The sequence below is a fragment of the Drosophila teissieri genome, chromosome 2L (genome assembly GCF_016746235.2).
Source record: "Drosophila teissieri strain GT53w chromosome 2L, Prin_Dtei_1.1, whole genome shotgun sequence".
NCBI classification, from domain to species: Eukaryota; Metazoa; Arthropoda; class Insecta; order Diptera; family Drosophilidae; genus Drosophila; species Drosophila teissieri.
Genome location: NC_053029.1, coordinates 1,932,683 through 1,953,127, shown reverse-complemented (window position 1 = coordinate 1,953,127; position 20,445 = coordinate 1,932,683). Strand labels below are relative to the sequence as shown.

Genomic DNA, 20,445 nt, shown 5'->3' with positions numbered 1-20,445 from the left:
AGTTGGTGCAGTTAATGCTGTTATTACAGTTTGTTGGAACTTTAAAAATGTGATAAGAATGTGTACTATTACTTAAAAATCTGCATTATGCCATTAACTTGTATATTTCCTTGTGCATTTGGCTTGTTTAATCCAGCTTTATCTGTTATTGCATAATGCATGTATTAATCCCTTCCCATTCACCGCAATCCAATCTCACTTTCAGCACCACAGTTCCAATCCTCACGGATGCCACCTTCAAGCCAAGTATTTCAGCGGAAACTTCAGCCTTGAAACACTCCACCCGCAGCGGCAAGTGAGTAAGTGCACTGGTAATTGGGCTTAATAGTCGGGCTAATAACTAAAGGAAGGCACGCCCTACGGCCCCTTGAAAAACAACATGCACTGGAGCAAAACCCAACTAAACTGAACTGAATTCAACTGAACTAAACTGAATTGAGCCCAACCCAAGGAAACTGAAATTGAAACGAACGCTGCGAGCTGGCCGAAAACATTAATCATGCAAATGGCCCAAACACTTTTTCTCTCGCATTTGGAAATTGCAGTCCAGAAAATGCGCCACTATGGGTGACTGCTCCCACAAAAAGGTGGATATATAACTTCGACTTTGGTGTCGAGGCATCGCGACGGAAAAGCGAGAGAAAAAAGGGAAAACAGTTCGGCCAGGCGGCCAAGCGGCCAACCGTTTTCCACATGGCCGCACAGAAAATTAGCAAAAGAGATCAGTCCAAGAAAAGCTATCGGCTTGCAGATTTTCAATTCGAGAAGCCCGAATGCAAACTGCAGCGAGGAAAAGCCGCTCCAGCCGGCGACCGGGGAAAAGTTGAAAGTAAAAGGAAAGAAGAAAGAGGAAAGAGGAACGGCGACTTTCCCAAAGCAGCAGCAGCAGCGGCGAAGGCTACTCTAGACGGGTCTGTGCTCCGCTACGCTTTTCCTCCGGCGATTTTCCCGACTCTGCGTGGGTGTGTCGTCGTCTTGTTCGGCGGCGGATCCAAAAGCACTCTGGGATTAGCATACATTAGCGCCCCTGGGAAGTGCAAGTTGGCCAAGTCGGCAAGACCGGGCCACTCAGAAAGAGAGAAACCCCCAGGAGATACGACCGAAATGGGAAATGGAAAACGGTTTTCCACCAAACGAATCACTGTTACTCTTCGGTAATTAATTAACTAAATGAATCCGTATTTATGGCTTACCAGCATATTAATAGCCTGCAACTTATTCCTATGATTCTATTAGCCTGCTTTCTATTCTTGCTAGCTTTTTTTTCTATTCTATGCCATCGTTCATGCACTCCCACAAAAACCCAAAGTATTTGAGAGCAGCCCGTAGAAGGCTAATGCATTGCCACTTTTTTGGGGTCCAAGTTGGAGGTGGTTTGTGGGTGGTGTTTTAAGCCCGGTGGTATTAGGCCCGTGTCTGAGTAAGGAGTAAGTGAGTGGTTTGCATTGCTGCCTCTAAAGCTGATTTCATTGTTCGGTTAGCAACGGCTTATGGACTTAAGTCGGGCGACGCCAAGCCAGGGGCATAAATTAAAACTCGGATATTGTCTCAATAGTTGACTTTGTCTAATCTCGCAGTCTGCAATCTGCAGATCAAAAGGCGGTTTTCCGGGGGCAAAAGGGGGAGGGAACGACTTTCAATATTCTTCGTGTTTTGTCGCATGCCCAAAAGCCTTTCAATTAAACGAGTCGCACGTTTTTCTCTAACAAAAAAATGCATTTTAGCGCCAAATAAAATGAGCCGCAACAGCTATAAACCACTGCAAAGTTGAGCATATGTACGAATTGAAGGTACAGTGGCGCCTTGGTTTGCAGAAGAAACATTTACAAACGGTTGTAGAGGCAACACTCCCTCAGATGTCATCCGGCGTTTGACTGCGAGGCTTCACTGTATGTGGTAAGCATTTGCTGTTACATTTTGAGGCCAACATGGGTTGGGGCACAGACACCAACAGACAACAGCAACAAACAGCAACCGCTCCAAACTGGCTGCTGTTTTGTTTTTCTGGGCCTGACTCATGCTGCATATGCCGCATATTGATACAGTTTTCTGTTATTTTTCTGCGCCACAAAAAGTCGAGAAAAGAAATGATACATGCGCCGGATAAATGATGTATAGAGTTGGGTAGGGCTTTCGAGGTTGGAAGTGGAAAATGCTGTTGTCCATTGCACAAAGACCTCTATTCATAGCCATTGAACTGGACGCAGCGTTTTCCTCAGAATTTCCCGCTGTAGCACCAAGTGAAAAGCGGAAAAGACGCCAGAGATTAAAACGGCAGTGATTTAAATGTGCAAATCAGTTGCAATTAATCATTCATACCCTGGTATTCAATTCCTTCTTGCCAACGAAAGTGGAAAGTGGACCCGAAAGCAAAAGATACAAAGTCAAGGCTTCCAGTGCACTTGCTTCCTTTCACAATCTGGCCAAAAGTCAATCTGGCAACAAAATAAATGCAAGTCGCTTGGGTAAATGGAAAACCCAAACGGCACCATTTGGCCAAAACCTGTCACGCAGCAACACACTTTGAGTTAATTAAGTTGCAGCTCCCACACTCTCTTTTTACAAAATTATACCACATTCACTGTACGTCCAAATTAGCCACTAGAAAACACATATTGACTGTAGATCCCCGGTGTTATCAGTGGCACACTTGCTTCGTGCTGAGTTCCACCCACAATTGGCAGCACTAGGCGATCATTGGCCAAAATAATTACATGATGTCAGCCTCAAATCGCAAGGCGCACTCAAAGGTCTTTTCGAGATAAGTACGTATATCTCTGGCATTATGGGAACTTAATTGAATGTTTGCTTACTTGGGGAAACGAAAGATACCAGCAACTTGAATATTTTCCAATTACGAGTGTTTACATTAACCAAGATTTCCCACCCTGACATATCAATCGTAAAGTAAGCCCCGCTAATTGTGATCCGCTTAGCCGGTTTTAGCCAGGAAAACACCAACCAACAATGTGAGCTATTTTCCAGCATACACTTAATCTTTCTTCTTCATCCAAAGTGACAAATCAATTCCCCCAGCGAATTAAACAAGAATGATTAAACACTGTCCCGAGTGCAGTTTTCACTTTGTGTGCGAGTGCCTTAAATAGAGAATCGTTTAGGCCATATTTAGAAAAGAAGAAAAGCCGCCACCGACTAAGAAAGTCTGCAGATGTATTTACAACCGACTTGGCTTGCTAAATGCTTACAAATCGCCAAACGACACTTTACTTTCTGAGCAGTTAGAAAGTGGGCACTGCGACTAACAGCGAAATATGATAAACGACACGACTGACTTGATGAACACTTTCCCAGCAAACTGGGAGGCTGGTCATTAGAAGAAAACGCCGTCGACAAGACAAGACTGGTTGCATTGGTTTTGTTTTGTGGCAGAGGGAAAAGTAGAACAAAAAAAGAGGAAAATCGAGACGAGCTGAGACCGGCAAACGGGACGAAAACGGGGGAAAAGTGGCTGCACATTTTGCTTTCAATTTGCCAAGTAGCCAGCGCAGATAACGCGGCGTATGAGCAATGTGGGGGGATGGAGGATCATATGGGCCAAAACAATTACGGCTGCAAATGAAGTTGCTTGCTTCTGTGGTTTGCGGGTGGTGGGCGTGGCTTGGGGTTGGGGGGATGGGCAATTATGTCCAGCAGTCGTGTAGAAAGAGGGGAAAAGCATCCATCTGCATACACGGAAAATGCAGGAAAACTCTCCTCACCGGCTTCTCCTCACGAGCAAATGTTTTCTGCTCCAAAAAGCTCAAAGCGGCTGTGAAAATGATTTTTCCCATTTCATCTTGTCTCGAAAATCGCAAAATAGTGATTTAAACTGCAACACTGTTGCCAATAATGAAACCGAAAGGCACACAGATAAACAGAGGAAAATGCTAATTGCGTGCAAAAATGCTGTTTGATTATCCGCTGCTGTGACCTTGAACTTTGCCACCTGTAAAGGGGAGAACAAAAAAAAAAAAAAAAACAGACATCAAACTTGTTAAATCGCATTGCCCCCTGAGCTGTGCAGCTGATTAATTATTGCGCATTACGCAAGTCGAACGTTGAAAAGTTCCAGCCTTCTCTGTAGTTTTTCCCCGCCGAGGGAAAAACAAATTAGAAAATTGTTTGCCGCAAATTGCGCTGTGCTGACATTTGCACAAGTTTTGCTGCGTTTTGCCAAACCACAAAAGTTGCCTTCCATGATACAAAAAAGAAAAGGGTAAACGTACTTGGATCATAATTAAGCGGAATAATTAGGCGGCTGCACCAATAAAGGTCACAAGGGTAAAGCGCTCTAAATAGAAGAAAATTATACTAAAGATGAATAGTTAGTGCGAGAAGTGAGAACTTTCTTGGCTCCTGAAGTTTTGCAACCGAGTTATTATCACCAAAAGGGTCACTCTTAACATTGAGAATCGCATAGGACAGCTCTGTTATTTGAATAACTGGATTTTGACATATTGGCCCTCCAAAATGCACTCACTGCACTAAAGTAAAACTTAAATTGAAATGTCAAGTGGCAGAGCGCCGCTTCACTCCACAAACACTGAACTTTATTGCCCCACAAAGGGGACGTTTGCATCCAAAATTAAAATGAACGCGTGGAAAATGCACGACAGTGGGCACACAAAAAGCGGGGGGTTAAAAGCTGAGAAGCATAATTAATGGAAAACAAGCGGCTGCTGCACTCGTGGATCCATTCATGAACAATATGGAGTAATTTATGATGGGGTCGTCAGTTTGTATATATCTCTTTATTTTTTTTCGCCACTCGTTTGGGTGGCTATGCCATTTGTTTTATGCTTTTTTATTTGCCATTTTCTGTTGTCTTCGTTGTCTGACTTTAGTTTGCCTATGTTTCGAACTCACTTTTTCGCTGCGCTCGTAATTCGCTGGGAACTTGGGCGAACCGAAGCCCGATGACAGCGATGGGGTTAACGGCGACGCCAGCGGCGACTGCGACTGCGATTGGAGCGCCATGCGCTGGTGGTGCAGCGTGGAGAGCGTCGGCGTCGACGCCGACAGCGACGCCGGGGTCATGATTAAATGCCGCATTATTTCGCCCGATTTTCCACTGGTTTTTCTCACTTCTCCGCCCGCCTTTCACTGGCAATTGTTTTTTTTTCTTTTCGGTTTTGGTTTTTGTTCACTGCGTTGCTTTTGGTTATTTGTTGCACTCGGCGGCTATTTACATTTCAACAATTACATTGTTTTTCCGTTTGTTTTGGCCAGCGATTCGTTACGATCCGCGTTTTTTTATTTGCCTCTTGTTTGGTCTCGCTTTATTTCGTCTCACTTTATTTCACTGTAAATGTCATTTGCCTGTGTGGGGCAAAACATTTTGCTAGAAACAACACAACAGAAATTTAATAATCCAAATTCAACAGCTGCGCGGATGTTGACAGAACGAAACAGTCACCATTGCCAAATGGGTTACGTTCTGAATACCAGAAATAAAAGTGCTCTTTCACTCTGCCTCTAATTGCCGCCCTCTATTTAAATGACAAAATGCACTCGTTGAAACATTTGCTTCGATTAAAGAAACTATCAATATCGATATAAAATTCTTGCTCACAAATCGATTTTTACGATAATTGCAGTAAGTCAGTAAGTTCAGTTTTTCTATGCTTGAAAATGATAGCGTCTAGTTTAGTTTCTCATCCAATTTGTTTACCATAACATTTCGCTAACTCGTCTGCTTCTTCCACCCTTATCTGAGCACTTTAATTGCCTTTACTTTTATCACCTTGCTTCTTGATATATTTGCTTTTGCTTTTCGCTTTGCTTATCGCTTATCTCCCCCGCTTCCCCCTGATATTTCAATTCGCAGCTTGTTTTTCTCGTGTTTATTACATCTTTAGCTTGCTATTTTCAAACTTTTAACAATTTTAGAATTTTATATTTCTTCCACGCCATTTGGATAATCAATAAGTAATTTATTCCGCTATTCGAAATTTCTGAAACTCTGCTGTTCGACTTTTTATCGTTTGTGTGCTGTTTTTCAGCTGTTGAGCATATCAGTGCTTTGATAAGCATTTTGCGGAATATCATGAAAAAGCAGATAAATTGCGTATACGCCACGGAGACGGCAACGACGTTTCTAAGGTTTGCAATTCTTCTTTAATTATAAGCAAATAAAACCACTTTCTTTTGCAACTTAAATGTAGCACTGTTCTATGCATTTATTCTAATTTGCATGTGGCAGTGATCTAATCGCCTAATTTAATTAACCGCAAGAATCTGAGAACCGTAAATTGACTTGGGTTCTTTTTTCGCCGCTTTTCTCTGCTCTTTTACAGATTATATAACGTCATCTTGATCATTAAAACTTGACGACGGTGGGTTCATTTTTGTTTTATTTGTGTTTATTTGCTGTTGTTGCTGTTTGCAGGCGACCGAATTACACGCACCGAAAATGAACAAAAGCAACAACGAACAACATTCGAAGGTCATTCCGCAGTTTTTGGGCAAATTAGAAACATGAGAGGCACACTAAAAAAACTAAACTTCAAAAAGTTTAAGATTAACACGATTTAAGCGGGTCAAATGCAATTTGTTCGCCATGCCGAAATATAACTTTTATTTGCGGTATTTCTCGTTACGTTGCTTCTTTCCCCGCTGATTGGCTTTTCATAATTTTCCGAATTGCACAAACAAATTGCATGCGAACGCGCTTGCAAATACCAATACAGATGCAGCCAGGCGAGACGCGAAGACAGCCAAAGCCAAAGGCAAAGCCGAAGCGGAAAAGCGCGAGGAAAATCACTGAGCACGCAGGAAAATCGCGGCGCTCCAACTGGAATACGAATTGTAACTGAAAGGCGGCGACAAAGCAAACGCAGCTAAAGCAGCGCAAAGCAAAGCCAGCGGCGCAGGCAGCGCAAAGCTCCAAAGCCCCAACAGCTGACACACAAGCAAAACAATAACGAAAACAAAAACAAAAGCCACTGGGAGAGATCCCCACTCTCTCGAAAAGCTAACCAAACAGCTGTTGCGCGTGTTCCAGACTAAATTAATAGAAAAATGTAACTTAATAGAACCTTAAGCGAATTTTGTTATTTGTTTGTTGCTATCCTAGAACTTAGCATAACAGAGTAGCACAATCGTTCATATTTGCTTTCAGTGTAGATCATTTTCACCACGCGAAAGCTTGCGAAGAGCGCGAAAGGCTTTCTCTTCGCCTCTTCTTAGATCTTTCTCTTCTCTCTCTTGCATCTAACGCTTGTTTTTAAACTCTTGCTCTTCGCCTCTTCTTAGATCCATAATTGCCTTTGTTTCGCTTCGATTTGGTTTATTACCTAATAAAATTTTGGATTTTGAGTGGGCGGTGGGCGTGGCGGGTGTTTGGCGGTGGTCGAGTGGTTTGTTCGTCTGCCTGCTGCGTGCATTGAACTTGACATTAAACAATGCAATTGTTTTGTTTTGCTAATTGCGTGAAACTCGAGCGCACGTTAATTGTGGGTTACCTTTGTGGAACCTGAGTTGGGAAGTGTGTGGTATGTGGTGGGTGGTTAATGAACTTGCCCACTCGGTGGGTGGTGTGGGGTGGAATGTGGGTCGATGGGGTGACAATCGCCGTGGATGATTGATGAGTATCTCTTTTGCATGTGGCTGCTAATTAGCTGGGTGTGAGTCTAACTGAATGATATGTGCAATTACTTGTTTTTAGCCAGCAGTCGTTTAATGACTTCAACATTTGGTACTTTAAATTAAATCATAGCTAGCGACTGTTTATAAATACTTAATATTATACGTAAATATTTATGCACGCCCCTTTTATTATGGAACTGAAAATCAGTTGATTATAATACATTAATCTTCATTCATCAATGCCTTTCCGCCATACATTTTTGCATTGTCTTCTTCCAACTTTCTCAATCAACTGCTTTCAATTAAAATTTCAATTCCCCATTGAAAAGCATACCTGACATAAACCAACGCCAACTCATGACCATTCAGCATTTCGAAAGGAAAATGCGCTTGGTGGAATTCCAGCAAATTAATCAAATCGCAGTCAGATGAACAAAAAGATGTCTTAAAACGATCGGGGAAAAACTATACAAATAAATGACACAACCCAATCGCTTTGCATTGGTGGGCGAAGTTCGTCGAATGGATGCAGCGAAACTTTCCATTTTCCTCTTCGAACCAAGAAGATAAACAAAAGCGTTCGGGAAACTGGATCACATGCGCAGCAGGCGGTCGTTCATTTAGGCGGATTCGACAGTGACAAACCTCCCAACTAAACCGAGAAAGGAAGACAGTCGCTTAATCAAATCCCTTAATAAAGGCCGCGACAGAATATGAATTTATTCCAAGAGTAAGTAAAGTAAGTTTTTCCATATTTCAAATAATATTTACATCTGTGCGTATTGCACGAGTTCGGATACCAAAATTGGTGACGGAACCCAACACAGATCCTGAGATCTTAAGCAAACCCCCATCCTTATGGAGTATAATATAGGTAGCACTCACCCTATCCATTAACTGTTCATCGTTCCGTTTGCGCCTCGCGGGCGCCCTTATGATGCGTCCCACATCTGGAACGTCCATGATTGCTGTGGATTGCAAACGCAAAGAGAAAATGAAATAAAAGAGAAAGTTCGCTGCTTTTTTCTCTCTTTTACTTTTTCAAAATTGTGTCGCTCACCGCTCGCCAGCGGGGTTTCGAACCAGCGCAAGTCACTTATACGCGAGCGCCGGTCGGTGGTTGACTCCGCTGAGTGCAGCTTTGAGCATTTAGTTGTGCTCAGAAAAGGCGCCTTGAGTTGCGCTCGAAGCTTACAAAATCCACTGCATACTTTGGGGCTGGCTGCATTTGGCTTCGAAATTTGGCAGTTTCCTTGTTTGATTTTAGTTGAATGTTTTATTATTTTATGGCAAGTATTGAAGTTTAGTTAGTGGAATTGGTGGAAGCTCAGGTGGTAATTGGCCTCTGCGTAAGTGGACAGCGATCTGAAAAAGATAAACAAGGCATTTTAATAATAAATAATAATTCCAGCCATTAAATTTTAATAAAAGTTTAGTCAGTTTTACAGGCAATCCATTTAAATTACTTCAACTAGTACAAACTTAGTAAAAACTTTGCATCATTTTAGCCGTTTTATGCCAAATTGAAAAATGCATTAAAAGGACTTTTCACCTTTTCACGTCTACCCTAAGCACACTTTTCCAGCTGTTGGTGCTCGCCCACTTTCCCCGCCTGCCTTCCCGCTAGAAACAAAGTTTCCCCCCACGATTTTACTTTCCCAGTTTTCCGCTGAATAAAATATGATTGAGGTTCAAGGCGACTGAGAGCTTTCAACTGCAACAATGTCAATTTGCTGCCTGAAGAGCTGCGGCTGTTTGTCTCGGGACTACCTTTGCCAGTGTTGGTAAATTGATTTTGAAGGCTAATAAAATAGTCAAGAGTTGGGAGGAAAAGCGGAGGGAAAGCAAGAAAGGAGCCACCTAATCAATTTGCCAAGTGAAAAGCAACTTAAAATAAGCTTCTCTCTCTACAAGGTTGAATTTACAGGCTTAACTTAAAGTTAAGTTGAGTTAAGTTAATTGGCGTAGTTCGAATCGCTAGCACGCCCAATTGACTTCTTAAACACTCGCTAAGTCACACAAATCAGCGAAGCAATTAGACACTCAGCAAATCAATTGAATCAACATGGGGCACGAAGATTCGAAAAGTTCGTCACTTGCCATTTTCCACTTGACAATCGACGATCGACAATTGACAATTGGCAATTCATTTAAGATGCAGTTGGCTGAGGGGAAGTCTGGCATCCAAAAACGGTTGACAATAGTCATCCCATAATGGTCGTGTGACGTCTCCAGCGGGCCATAAAGCCAATGAATCACAAATCACTCGCACCTCCCACTGGTTACCACATTTCCACCCAGATTGATAAGGGATGTGGATGTGAATGTGAATGTGGCAGTGCAATTTCGAATGATTTCATTTGGCCAAGGTGAGTTTATCTTGGGCCTGCGATAAATGTTAGTGGGTCGAGTGCGGTCGTGGTTTTGTGTGTTCGAATTACAGTTTACGGTATATAGGCGGCACTTGGCCATGCTAATTAAACAGCGAAACAAGGAAACACTTGTAATTAATGCGCAAAAAGGCAGCAGCAACAACAAAACAATGGCTAAGTGATTACAGATACAAAGCGGGCTGGAAAAAACAAAACACAGTACAAGTAGAAGACGAAACCTCTGCTTGAACGAATCCAAAAAAGTGTGGCGGAAAAGCGTGGAAAACAGCGGGGAGATACCTCCACTCCCGAGGTTGAACAATTTTCCTCTTAGTTTCGCACCTTTTTCGGTGTGACGGCGATTGCTGCATTTTCCTTTGCATAATTTGCTGAAAGATGCCAACGCAGGTGACCAAATATTGCGAAAATTCCTCAATTTCCTTGCCAAGTTTGGCAAAGTTGGGAATTTAATGTTGATTATGCTGAGTTGAGAATAGCTGTACGCTGAGTCAACGGATTAAAGTTTAAAAGAGTTATTGTTGTAGAATGATTCAATATTCACAAATTAAGCAAACTTTTCAGCTGAAAGCTAATCTGCTTTAAAAACAGAGGCACGCGTCGCAACAAATCACCTATTTAATGAATGCAATCGACACTAAACTGGCAATATTATCGTTTTGTTAACTTGTTTAATTGCCCGCGTCCGCATGGAGTTTATAAACAAGTGCCAGCATATTGACAATAAACGAGCAATTTATCCACGTAAGCGAAGGGAGCTGCAGTGCCCACATATGGAGCAGTTTCCACCATTTCCCCATCTTTTTCTTGGCGCTCCTCTTGCCAATCAAGTCAGCTCCAATTTCGCAGAATCGCTTTGGTGTGTGTCGCCCACTTTTTACACGGAGCAATTAAATTATGTATTATCTTTGGATTGGCTTTCAGCTGAAATCAAGTTGTAAATCGATTAGGCGACTGCCTCCACTTTTCTCTTTGTTTTTCTTTTGCGAACACAGTGACCGCCATAAATAAATGCAGTTGACGACGGCTGAGTGATTTATGCGCTTATGCGACTGTTTGCCAGGCAATTGGATTTTTTTCATAATTTTATATATCCTAGTTTTCCATTGATTAGATAGACGGACGACTGGCAACTGGCAACTGGCGACTGGCACATATTGGGCGGATTTTATCTCTGACCATCGCTGCTATAGAATTTTTCGCAGTTATTATTGTCTGAGCGTTGAGAACAAGTTTTATTTCATCTTTTTGCTGGTGGCTGTCGCTTTTTTCTCGCTTCTTGTGAGTCAATTGACCCAAATTGTTGGGCTTCGGCCTTTGTGTCTGAGTCGACTTGGGCAGCCTCTCTTGTTGTAGCAGACGTGTCGTTTCGCTGTGCTCAGATTGGCCCCAAATACCCTGTAATTCAGGGGGATACAGGCATTAAAGTCTAAGTTATAATAGGATTTTATATACCTATAACTGAGTAGTGATTACAACGTAAATGAAAGGTGCTACGATGACAACGATCAGTTTGTGAAAGAGCCAGCACTTCTCCTTCATAATACCTTTCATTTGGAACAAAGGGCATCTCGACTTCCACACACTCAATTAACGCTCCATACATGTTTTTCGCTCAGTTTCCTGTTCTTTTGTTTTTAGTGGGTCGTCTTAAAACGAAAGGCAGTTGAACTTTGCCAAAATGATCAGCTGAAGCGAAGAGCTGAGGAGCTGAGAAGCTGAAGAGGCTGGGCATGTGGCTGCAAATAACTCTTATCTGATGTGATGATATACACAGGGATTTAGCTATACACTAATGAACCAACTAATGAATGCTGCATTTTGATTTATGAGCAGTGCTAAGATGCTTTCCGTGAACTATCAGAATTGCAAATTGATAATGAATACCCTGGATACTCTGGAAGCAGGCTTTTGGGTCAAGCCAGTTGATGGAGACTGATTAAATCACGCTCCACTTAATGCTCAGTCAGCATGGATTTAGAAGACTCCACCCAATTCTGGAATTAAATCGTTAAGTTTGTTTATAACCAAAAAGGTCCAATAAAATTCAAGGCCGTCCAATATTTGTTTGCATTTTCCTCGTCTACGCAATTGAGTTCGCCCACATTTCGAGCTGAGTTCGCAATTTAGCCCAACATTTTATGGATCATTTAGCATATGAGAGCAGAGGAGGCCCCCCAAGAAAACCGAAAGCCAAGCATCGTGAAAAATATTGCAAACTTTGATTAAATTCATTTCGAGGCCTTTGACTCGCTGCGAGTGCGAAACGAGTGAGTTCAATGAATTTCTGTGTCAACAGCTTGCAAGTTTTAATTTATTTTGATGACTCGATTTAGGCATTCGATGAACCCCAAGCTGAATTCAGTGAAGTGGAAAGTTTTAACCACTATTTTCCTTATTTGCCAAAATTATACAAGTAAACAGCAGGACAGCGAGCGCTGTATCTCAACGCTTCGAAAAGCACTTTAATTATTTTCTTTGCATTCCAACAATTTTATATACATTGTATATTGTATTTTACACCCTATAATTGTGGCAATAAGTGTTTCAACTTGTGAACTGCAACCAAAATGATCATATTTATCAGTCTACTTTATTTATTTATTGTATTTGCTGATATTTATAGATGCCATCACGTGAAATGGGGTAATACGAAAGTAATGCAGACTTTTTACTGACATCATTTCAAGGAGTATTCAGAATTCAGGGCTTTCCATCTTCGGGGAGATTTAATGTAAAGACTAAGTGTTTCCACTACTCATTATTTTACACATTTCTTGCGTACTTAAATTACAATTTTCTCCCATTTTCTCGTCTGCATGGTGTAATTAAAATACAAATTCGCCAGCCACAAGCGAAGACGCCCCCTGCAAATAGTTTACAAGGGGGAGTAATCTCGTGGGTTTTTTAAAAAATTTTTTTTTTGGTGGAACCTGGTGGCAAGAAAGCAATCAAAGAGACGCCTTGAATGAGGCTGAATTTCCAGCTGATGATGCCGAGCTCAAAATTGAAGCTGGAAAATCGGGCGGAAAATTCACACTGCACGCTGCGCGTTTTATTTTCTTCGACGCCTCGAGTGTTAATAAAATGTTACATTTAAGTTGCCACGAAAGGCGGCGGAGGAGGCGTGGCACATCCACCGTATGTGGTAAACATTTTTCCAAGAGGAATGCAAAATGAATTGCAACCAAATGGAGCTGCTGCTGATGATGTTGCCGCTGCAGATGATGTTGTTGTGATGTTGGCGCAAGATGATTGCAATTCCATTTCCAATGATTGGCAAACAGCATCCCCAGGGGCGTAGCGCATTAGGGGGCGGGGCCGGGGCCGGGGCCCAAAGGGTGTGAAGGCAACACGTCTTGGGATCCAAAAAAGAAAAACTCAGTCGAGGCCCAGCACATGCAATATCTAAGAAAACCGACGGCAACAATTTGCATGATGTGCTTGCCATATGGAAAATGCTTTTGAAGCACTTGCAGACATAATTGCATGTGTGAAATGCCTATCTAAACTGCGAAGGTTTCCATTAAAAACTTTATTAAAACTGCTGATAAACCTACTTCAAATACCTTAACTTTAAAAGCAATTAATTCAAAGAAGAAACATTTCTTATGTTTAAGTTACAGTTTTTTGCAGTGCATTACATAAATTATGCTGCTTTTGCCATCAGGTGTTGACTAGGGAAAACCAAGCGATACTTTTAGGTGCAAAAAATGGCAAAATTTAAATACACTTGTGAAAGACGCGAGATGAAAAAGCCACAAGAAGGTGGATAAGTGGAGAAATAATTCCAAGCGAGACAATGAGGCTGCAGAAACAAACGCAACGCAAAAATGTACACGGAAGTCAACGGGGGCTAAAAACAACGAAAATGAATTTCCAAGATGGTTTTCCAATTTGGCACGGACCTGTGAGTCTGCGGGAAAAGTGCAAGGAAAACCCAAAGCAAATAGAAAAGTGAGCTCGAGTTAAATGGGCGTTAAATTGGCTGCAGCAATCGCATATGGAAATCCATATGGCTGTGAAATGGCTTAGGGCCTATTAAGACCCCTCCACTAAATACTCGAAAAACCTTTGCCTGCGAGAATCTGAAACCGGGTTTAATGCCCTTTACGCTGAGAAACCCCTCGTCTTTCGCACAATGAAGAAAATCTCCGCAATTGACGCAACATTTCTGCGCACACACTTGAGACTTGAGACTAGCCACTAAAAAGAACATAATGAAAAGCCAACTAAATCATGGAGAGATACAGAAACCCAGAAAGAAAGAGCCGAATCTTCGCACACATAACTAACAATGGGAACTCGCCAACTGCCTTCAAGTTTAAACAAAGCCGAGCAAAAGAAAAGCAACAATACAGCAGTATAGTACAACCACTATCGTTCCGCGAAAAATGGCGTCAGCTATCACAGCGCTAATTATACATATTACTAAACATATATATAGCCATCAGTTATCAACGAATGTGAGCCGATATGAGAAGTCGCCAATCGCCAAGTCGCCGAGTTGAGGAGAAACACCACTGAAGAATCGAACGGTAAAACACAAGATGTGTCATGGGGTTTTCGAAATCTCTTGTTTATTTCGCTGGCGCCTCGGGCTTCCTTCATTGTTTACCTGTCTCTCAAGAAAGGTGTTCTCTGCCTTTCTCCTGTTTTAGCCATCAACAGTTATCAACCGGTGGCAATAAACGTGTATATTTGATGGTTCGATTATCGCATAGATGTTGAACAAGTCTGTTGACAGGCGATAGATTGGCGAACCTTTCAGGCAGGAATCTCGCAGGCCGATGAGCTCATGTTTCCAAAGTGCTCAGATTGACACTTGTGCTCCACTCGAAGAACAGCGATCTTCGGCATGATCTTGACCCTAATGTTACGGGTGATTATAGATCATTATCATTACTTGCAATCGCTTGTACGCAACTTGGGTTCATCAAATGGCGACCTTAATTCATTGATTTATAATGATTTATTGTTAAGTTGCTTGTTCAAATTGACTGTTCAAATTACCTGTTCACAGACTTGATCAAATTATAGCTTAACTTAAATTGCACTTTGGAACTTCTAACAGACTGATGGGTATACTAAAATTCTTGTTTTCATTTAAATCAACAAACCCTAAAAAGGTTTGAATTCCTGAAAGATTGTCAGTTGTTCCAATTCGCTTCCACCTGGAAGCTTTCAACAATAAGATGTCCGCCCAGTTGACAACATTGAACGGGGAAGTGGAAATGGAAAATCAACAGAGCTCATCAGCATGCTGCAGCTTTCATTCAGAGCCGACTTGGAATTCAAATAAGCAAAGTGTAATTAATATGCCCAGGAAAGAGTCGACTTCTGGTTTTGCTGGCAGGTTGCAAACGTCAATGGCAGGCCCAGAATCCCCAGATTCAGATTCAGAATTAGATTCAGATTCAGATTCGGATCCGAGCTGACAGCCTCGTATCATATCAAGTAACCTTCGTGTGGAAACAAACAGAAACCGGTTGCCTGCACTCCGCTTATATAAAATCATGCACTCTACAAGGGAGCAGCGGGTTGGGTTATGTGGTCGCGTAATAAAATTAGAAAATGCAGGGGGGTTTTTGGGCGACCGGCAGGAGGAAGTGCCACCCATCAGCCCAGCAACTCAGCAACCCACCAGCGGAGCTGCAGCAGAGCGGAAACCGTTCGCTCTTGTTGGCCATGTTGGCCATGTTGGGCATGTGGGCCATGTTTGCCACTTGGCTCTCAGCTGTTTGCTGCTAGTCGTTGGATCTCAGATCTCAGATGGCTGGCCATTTCTTGACACTTGACAAACTCGGTTGGGGGGTATTTGCGGAGCAGATTGGACAGCGAGATATCTAAACAGAGTTTGCCCAGAGGAAATGGCATTAAAAGCCAACTAGTTAAGCTTTCAATGCAAACTTTTCCCACCAATAACGAGTACTTAACGCAATGCAAAAGACCACAAGCGGTTAAGTTGTTAGTCAGAAAATGGTATGGGTTGTATGCCTTGGCAACTCTTGACTAGTTTCATCTCATAAAGGCAACTAAATAATAAGATTAAGTATTATATATATTCCCCCTCCATTTGGCTATGCAAATCCGTCAACAACTGGCAAGCAATTACGAGTATCAGCACCCACTGATGGGGAACTCTTATCGACAGGAACGAGGGTGCCGGTTCGCGCCAACAGGGGGCGTGTGTGTCGCCGTGTCCGCCTTATCAGCTCATTAAGTCGTCTGTGTCTAAAAAAGTGATTTCCAGGCGTAACAATTGCTAGTGCAACAAAACGCTGAATGGGCCACTTCATTAGCATTGTCAAACCAACCGCGAAATGACTCAACTCACCTCGACTTTCAGCTTGGCGAACTGGCGAACAGAAATGGGAATTAAGTCGAGATCAAGATTCTTCAGGCCTTGTCTCGTAATCTCCTCCACTTGATGGATGTGTCTTGCTGTGTGGGCCCGTGAAGCCGACGAAAAAGTAACAAAAAAGCCACTTGAGCGCATACATAAATATCAATTAAACGTTTGGCCACTGAACTTTTGTTTGACTTACAAAACCGTTCAAGTCTAAGTGATTTCTGAACCATGAAGAGTCATTTACCATGCTGAAGGTCATTGTCTTTGGCCATATTCACGCATTTTGGGTCAAAAATTGGGTAAGCTTTCCCCCAAAAAACACTAATTAAATGTCACAGCGAGTTAAACATAGTTTTGGGCCAGCAATTGTGCAATTGTCGCTGGAAAGTTATGCCGAAGTTAACCCAGTTTTGTCGGCCCTGTTGACTTTAATTTGCAAATGAAAGCAACAAAAAAATGGGGGAAACGGGTTACACAGAACACAAGTTTCGACTTCATGACATTCCAATTGGCATAGGTGAGTGAAGACCACCGAAAAAGAGCGTGAAGAACAGCGAACTTGTTCAGAGAATTATTAAATTATTTTTTGACAATTCGATGAGCAGAACACCGCAAAGAAAGCAGCAAAATTCGAGACCAGGAAACGGAATAATGACACTAAAAAATGGCTCAAGTGAGTCATTAAGCTGACTGGAAAGTCTCGTTGCCCCGTCTCTTTCCATCTTTCCATCTGCCCGTCCCGTTCCCTCTTCCTTTGTGGAAGCAGCCATAAAGGAAGCAATCCACACACCTCAGCGGAACTCAAGGGGCAAGGGCAAACACCTTGAAGAACCCAGGAGAGACGACACAAAAAAGTGGCGGTGGCCAACTGCATTTCCTTGGCGCTTTGTGCTGTGTGTGGCATAAAAAAACACCTCTTGGCCAAAAGGGAATTCGGAGGAGCCCTAAAGGATTTCCTTTGTTCTGCTTCGCGATCAGGTGAAACGGGTCGAAAAGGCAGTGAGTTATCATTAAAACTCAATGGTACTTGCGGCCAAATGCATTTTTATATATTGTTAGCAAGGTATTTGCATTTCACTCATCAAATCAACCGACAACAATAAAAATGGTAGTTAATTCCCCACAAAAATTATCGTATGAATTGCACCTCAAGTTTATGGGTGTGAAGCTACAGTTAACCAAGTAGTCAAATAAAGACCACAGCAAACGAGGCAAAACTACCACGCAGAAAGAGTAAACAGCCCTGCCAATCCCACTTTCCATCATTTCAGTAATTTTTCCACCATCGTTTCTTACATTGTTTACCTAGCAAGTTTGGCAGGAAGCAGACAAACTGTCGATTTGGCCAACCAAAAATATGCAGACAACAAAGACCGAGGATTTTCCTAGGTGCACAGAGCAAAACTCTACCCCAAGATGAAAGCCTAGCATAAGCATAAATGAAGTGGCATGAATGAAATATATTTTAAAGGCTTAACTTAAGTGACATAGGTGACGCCGTGTGGCGCTGAAATCTTTCTGCAAATCCTAAGAATGTAAGCTGGTAATTGCAGTGTAGACGCTGCCTTCGTCTGTCTGGAAAACTTTGGCTTGAAAGCGAGGGAAATTCAGGCTGCGGGGGCGTTGGCAGCATTGCCAGACGTTTTCCAACCGCAGCGGGAAAAGCGTCGGGGAAAATGGCAGGGAGGAGCGACAACTAACTACAGCTGACAGAACTCACTGAAATGGGGATGGGGGAAATGGGAAATGGGGAAATGCAGAAGCACCTCAAGAGCGCTAAAATCATAGGTAAGAAACCCAGTAGTCGCCCCTCTTGCCGCTAAGTATATCAAATTTTTTCCAGCTACGTGTGCTGCTTCTCACGCTCCAGCTTTAGTTCATCGGAACAGATGTTGGCAAAAGTATTTCTCGTCCATGCATCTATACATATATATATATATATATTCTTTTTTCGTTTTCAACTTTTTCTTACTCATTTTTTGCGCGACTGCAACATTTGTTCGGCAGACAAAGTCGCCATATTATTCGCCAAATTCACATGTCAGCCAGCTATTGCGAGGCGAGTTCAAAGTTTGTACATATAAACCAATAAGTTGTACTCGGTGTCTGCTGCAGACTTTTGGCTTCAGAATGATGTGCAAGTTCCCTCGAGGAATCTCGTCTGGACAGTTGGAAAAGTCAGCTTTGGTCAGTCAGTGCAATGGAGTGTGAAAGGCATTCTCAGTTGAGAATTGTTGTTAGTTGAGTAAATAAGTGTGCGCACATATTTTGATTGAAATGCCAAAAAGATTACCAATTAAGCAAATCCGAAAAACGCTCATAAAAAGCAAAACAAGCAAATTGCGTTATCGCTAAAGTTTATAAACAGGCTTTTGCAATTAGGGCACTTCACTTATGGAATTCCAAAACAAATTGTTTGCATTGTTGCCCCCAAAAATCGCTTACTATTAATCAAGCCGAGCTGAGACAACTTGGGGGAACAGACAAAAAGCCAGCAAAACTACCGGGCTGTCTGGGCCAGGTAATAAACAATCGAAGCCGGCTAGAATCGAAACTCGAGACCGAACTAGTTTTTCCGTCACTTGAGGGGATCGTTCAATCGACGGAGTAAGTAAACAAAAAAGAAAAAAAGCCACGTTCCAAAGGCACAAATGCAACAACCAACCAATGTGGAATAATTTGAGTCGCGTCGAGAGGCGAGAGCATAAAACGCAGTCAAACAGTCAAATGCCATTTCCGACTGCAGTCAGACATGAAAAGCAACAAATACCAACAAATACCAACAAAAAGCAGCGGGGACAACTGCCGCAGCAATAGTAACACCAGCAATAACAATGCCTACAACAGAAATAAAACTAACAGCTACAGTACAGCCTCCCTAAAGGCAAAAGCCACTTGAAAGCGCATCTCAGGCAGCTGAGAAGTTGGCTGCATATGTGTACCTCATGTTTGCATTCAAGTATTGCACTATAGCCATGCTTGACTGTACAGAAAACCCAGGCCAGTGGAGCGCACGTGGCTCCCCAGACGGAAGCCAGTGGCCAACAAGCAGGCATGGGTGTGCCCAAAGGGGGTGTGGTACTTTCGGGGGTGCTGAGGGGGGTTGGTGGAGCCCGAGTCTGGCCAACAACAACACAGACTGGTCTAAATACCCGGCGAAACGGACTAAGCGACGTGTTTTATGTGCGTTCCTTGGGTATTTATGGAGTTGCATGTTCAGCCGAAGACAGTTGGGCTTATGTTTATTATTTTATGTTGTTCTTGTTGTTTTTTTCGGTTGCTCCTTGTCGTGGGAGTCGACGTGGGGCGACACCTGGGAATGGGCCAGACCACTGGGTAATTTTTCTAAGTGCAGCGCTCACAGTCCTCCCCCAGCGAAGAAGGCGCGCCCACACGAAACGAGAAAAAAGCACCTCCACACACCTAAAAAACCTAAAAAACCAGCGCATATCATGGCTAATTTGGTTGGTGGGGCGGTGGTTTTGGTGGTGGTGGTGAAGCCACCTGGAACCAGAAGTAGTCCGCCAAAAGTGGAGCAGTCCGCTCTGCGGGGGTTGTCCCGCGAATCGTTAAAATATACCAAATAACTTCATTTGCAGCACTCTCGATGGCTGGCTTCGTGAATACCCTTCCTGGATCGAACGAAGAGTATGCAGTACCACACATAATTCTATATATATTCCGATATATTTTCCATTTCCTAGTTTATCTCCAACTTCCAGCTAAACGCCCCGAAAACAGAGCATTCCATGTGCCAACACACAACTGCAGTAGTAATTTCGGCTATAATTAAATAGGCAGCTAAACGCTGGGCGTTGCCTGATAAGAGATTAGTTTTTTTTTGGGAACTGTTACTTTGTGGGCCATTGGCTTGCCCCGACTTTTGACTTGAGGTTGATGGAAGACTTTGTTTACTACCTGCAACGATAAGAGGCAAGACAAGTTGATAATTAATACAATAGACATCATTAAAGCGATTAAATATTGGCACAGAGCTGTGGCAATGGGGAATATGGAGCAAACACACTTCCCTACAATAAAACAATCCACTGGGGAGCTATTCACATCTGTTGCCATCTCTCTCGCCCGCCCATCACCCATCTCTTTCTGCCGGTG

The 20,445-nt window shown here is 42.7% G+C and overlaps 1 protein-coding gene across 7 annotated transcripts in view; it reads right to left on the bottom strand.

Annotated features, from left to right (window-relative positions):
* Nucleotides 1-20,445, bottom strand: part of LOC122611667 (mitogen-activated protein kinase-binding protein 1) — a 56,770-nt gene that overhangs the window by 26,503 nt on the left and 9,822 nt on the right. For 5 of the 7 annotated variants that reach the window (XM_043784923.1, XM_043784915.1, XM_043784916.1 and 2 more), the window contains exons 1-2: nt 6,682-6,794; nt 4,867-5,341 (exon numbers count right to left, since the gene is read on the bottom strand). In XM_043784923.1, coding sequence (XP_043640858.1) covers nt 4,867-5,052 — 186 coding nt within the window. In that variant the 5' untranslated portion in view covers nt 5,053-5,341; nt 6,682-6,794. Of the gene's footprint in view, nt 1-4,866; nt 5,342-6,681; nt 6,795-8,472; nt 8,556-8,624; nt 8,953-20,445 lie in introns of those variants that run through there. The other 2 variants (XM_043784917.1, XM_043784919.1) reach the window with 1 other exon arrangement.